This window comes from Corvus brachyrhynchos, unplaced genomic scaffold (genome assembly GCF_000691975.1).
Source record: "Corvus brachyrhynchos isolate BGI_N302 unplaced genomic scaffold, ASM69197v1 scaffold101, whole genome shotgun sequence".
Lineage (NCBI taxonomy): Eukaryota > Metazoa > Chordata > Aves > Passeriformes > Corvidae > Corvus > Corvus brachyrhynchos.
In genome coordinates this window covers 2,308,389-2,311,895 of record NW_008237239.1, presented here as the reverse complement: position 1 = coordinate 2,311,895, position 3,507 = coordinate 2,308,389, and the positions used below count along the sequence as shown (strand labels likewise).

Genomic DNA, 3,507 nt, shown 5'->3' with positions numbered 1-3,507 from the left:
GAGGCGGAGCGGGGCCCGGCCCCTCGGCCTGGGAGCGAGCGGGGCCCCCCGGTACCCCGGGGTCCGGCGCCCCCCGCCCGGTACCGGGGGGGGCCGGCACCTTCAGCACTCCCGGGGGTCGCACGCCCTCAGCCCAGACACCAGCCAGGGCTCCCGTCCCCTCAGTGCCAAGCGCAGCAGGGCAGCCACGTCCCCCACCCCAACGTGGACAGCACCAAACGCCCCCTCCGCCTCCTGGTTCCCCACCAGGATGGTGCAAGGGTGGTGCAGGGTGTCCTCTCCCATCAAGGCACTGCCACACATCAGTGGGTAAAAAAGAAAAAAAAATTTATTGTGCAATCTGCATCTCTTGTCCCAAACCGCACACACACCCCGACACCATAAATAAAGGGACTGGACCGGCCGTGAGTGAGGACCCTCCCTTAAGGGGAAGGTTCCCTTGGGATCACAGCGATGGAAGATGCTGGTTCTTCAGAGAGGGGCTACAAGCCCTGGTTTCCATCAACACCTACAGTGCAGTGTAGACCTGGGCAGCAGACACACACACACACACACACCGGTGTCTGGGGTTGGGGTTGGCCATGCACAGCGTGATCACATTGCCACTGTGCGTGTTACACCTCAGCTTCCTTCCTTCAGTGGGACAGCATGGCTTTGGGTGGTGGAAGACATTTCTTCAGCCCAGCCACCTACGTGGCCCAGAAGAAGCTGTGAGCAGGCCCACCCATGAGCTCCTGGGTTCCTCCAACCCAAATCGGGGCTTTGGAGCTTTCCTTCTCAAAACTACCTTTGTGGTGAGGGTGTACATAAAAGCTCTAAGAAAAAAGATCCATCTCACAGCTGCTTCCTTGCGTCGGCACAGGTGCCCCCAGGCCGGCTAACCCCTCCTGTAATGCATGGGGAAACACTCATACAGCAGTATCAGAGAACCATGTGGCTTCCTGCGTCCCAGTCTCGCAAAGAGACCACTGCCCCAGAAAATAAAGGGGAGCAGTGACACTGGCCCACATGGAGAGAGCTGCATGTCCAGACAGTTTGGTCTTGTCTGTGGTGGCTGGGATGAGACCAGGAAACAAACGGCAGCTGGAAGGGCTCAGCTCCTCGCCAGAGCCCAGTGGCCAGCAGCTGTGCAGTCCCAGGTATCCAGCCCTGCGCCCTGACAGAGCCCAGGTCTCCTGCATCTGGGGCTCCACTGCAAAGAGATGGCACTGGGCAGAATAACGCCACGAGGTCAGCACCTGGAGAAGGTCTTGGGCTCATCTGCTGTCCTGGCTCCCTGGCACCTTCCTGGCACGAGGCATTAGGACTGGGTGAGCCTGATGGTGCCCCAGGAAGGGGTATCTTGGCAAGCACACGGCATAAGCTGTGAAATCCTCCATTCCAAGGCATCCAGTGCAGACACAGGGAACAGTGTGTGGTGCTTGTGGGACACTCACTGGCCACTCACTCCAGCAGAGCTAATGGCGTTAGGGGCAGGCTGGCACTTCTACCCCCACACACCCCCTTTGGTCCCCAGCTCAGCAAGGCCCCTGGCTGCAGACAGGGTGGCAGTGGCACCGTGGCAGGACAGGAACTTGGCCCTGACCAGGGTGAATAGGCTCAGGATGGGGCTGCAGAAGCCATGGCAGGACAGGCTGCGCCCCTCCTGGGAATTTGGGGAGAAGCAGGTTGTCATGGCTCCCCAGAGCCCACACTGGGCAGCAATGGCTCCTTCCACCCCGAGGCTTCCCCCTCTCCAAAATAATCACCCCAAAAAAGGCAAGTGGCAGGGGGAGACATGTTTGGGAGAGCCAGCCCCCACAGTGCCCCTGTCACAGCTGCCCACTGCTACTCAAAGGACAGTAGGTCAGGATGGGTCCCCTCCACCTCCCAGCCAGAGGTATGTGGCTCCAGCCGCCCTGTGCTCCCTGGTGGCTCATGCTCCAGCCCCGGTCTCCGGGAGGGCTTTTCTGTGGTGGGTGACATCTCGGTGGCCCTCTCACCCACTTGCCACTGGCTCTCCCAGCTGCCCTTATGGATGAGGTCAGGCACAGGAAAGGCACTGGTAGGCTGGTCCCCACTGGGCTCTAGGGGGGCTGTCATGCTGGGGACCCCAGGGCATTCTGGAGGAGATGGGTCCCCCATTCCCAGCTGCTCCTCTGTGAGGTCAGGGTGGGCTGTGGGTGGTTCGGGAGGCTCCTCTGTGCCGCTCCTCGTGCTGGTCCCCTCTGGCTGCGGAGCGATGAGCATGTCCTGGGGGGTCTTCAGGGCGCGCGGCGTCCGCTTCTTGGTGATGGGAGGCGGGGGTTCCAGCCGGGGAAAGGCATCCAGCCCCACAGCCCTGCAAGCACAGAGGGACAGTTGCATACAGCCCTGTGCTGGGTCCCTCCAGCCTGTCCCAAGGGCCCCGGGGTGCACACTGCGGGGACACTCACCCCTCCTCAGCAGCCAGCTGTCCTGTGCCCAGCACAGCACCTGCGCTGGCATTCACTTCCATGGCTCCCACGCCGGGCAGGCCGGCCGGCTCCTTGCGGCGCAGGAGGTCGTTCACCTTTGCACCCATGGCCTTGCCCAGGCTGCAGAGGTGCTGGCTGCCAGTGGGCCGGCTGGGCTGGGGCAGGGTGCCCACCGTGGCAGGGATGTGCTGTGCCTGTGGCGTGGGTGCCGTGCTGGCGCTGGCATTCTCAAACATGCTCTGGTCCACTGGAGGGGGAAAGGGAACAGACAGGATGTAAGCCAGGCTGGAGGGGGGACCCCAGCACGGCCAGCCCACCAGCAGAGTGGGAACACAATTTTGGGAACTGGGAGGATGTTCCTACAGCCCCACAGAGGCTGGGGGCAGCCAGGCCATGCCAGGGCTGCAGTGCATGCATGGGGGACCAGCACAGGGCAAGACAGGGTAGCAGTGAGCCCAGGGCTCCACGTTGGCACTGCCAACACACCAAGAGCTTTTCTTACCTGACACCAAGCGACTTGGGAAGCAGGTTGTGGAAAGGGAGAGCGAGAGAGAGAGAGAGAGAGTGTGTGCAAGCGAGCATTTACCAGGGGAATGGCAAGGGAAGAGGCCTGTCCCTTCCACATTGCCAGGTGAGCTGTGCTGCCAAGCCCCTGCTCAGACCTGTCACGCTGCCTGAAGAGATGGGACTCACATGGGGGTCCCTTGTCAGCCACACCCTGGTAAAGCCACAGGCCCTTCTCTGGGGGCACCCATAGTCTGGGCTCTGCACTGCCCACCCCACCATGGCTCCCTCAGCCCAGCCCAGGCTGTGTCTGTGTAGTGGGTGGCAGCAGGTGCTTGCTGGGGAAAGGGCTCTGCAGTCACATCCCATCTCTGAGCTACACTGAGATGGGGTGTCTTCCCAGCAAGAGCCCTCCAAGCTGTGGGGGCTGCCTCCAGGAGTGCCAGCTCAAACCCCCTGTGGCTGCCTCCATGCCAGTGTGGGTCTGTGTGATGGCTCCAGCCAGTTCCTGGATGAGCCTGGTGCTGTTCTGGGGCCTCGCTGCCCATCAGCATTCTCTGCCCCAATC

The 3,507-nt window shown here is 62.0% G+C and overlaps 1 protein-coding gene across 1 annotated transcript in view; it reads right to left on the bottom strand.

Annotated features, from left to right (window-relative positions):
- Nucleotides 1-306: 306 nt before the first annotated feature.
- The window catches only part of NOS1AP (nitric oxide synthase 1 adaptor protein), a 45,729-nt gene continuing 42,528 nt past the window's right edge, over nucleotides 307-3,507 (bottom strand). The window contains exons 11-12 of the mRNA XM_017729684.1: nucleotides 2,415-2,682; nucleotides 307-2,320 (exon numbers count right to left, since the gene is read on the bottom strand). Coding sequence (XP_017585173.1) covers nucleotides 1,828-2,320; nucleotides 2,415-2,682 — 761 coding nt within the window. The 3' untranslated portion in view covers nucleotides 307-1,827. The remainder of the gene's footprint in view (nucleotides 2,321-2,414; nucleotides 2,683-3,507) is intronic.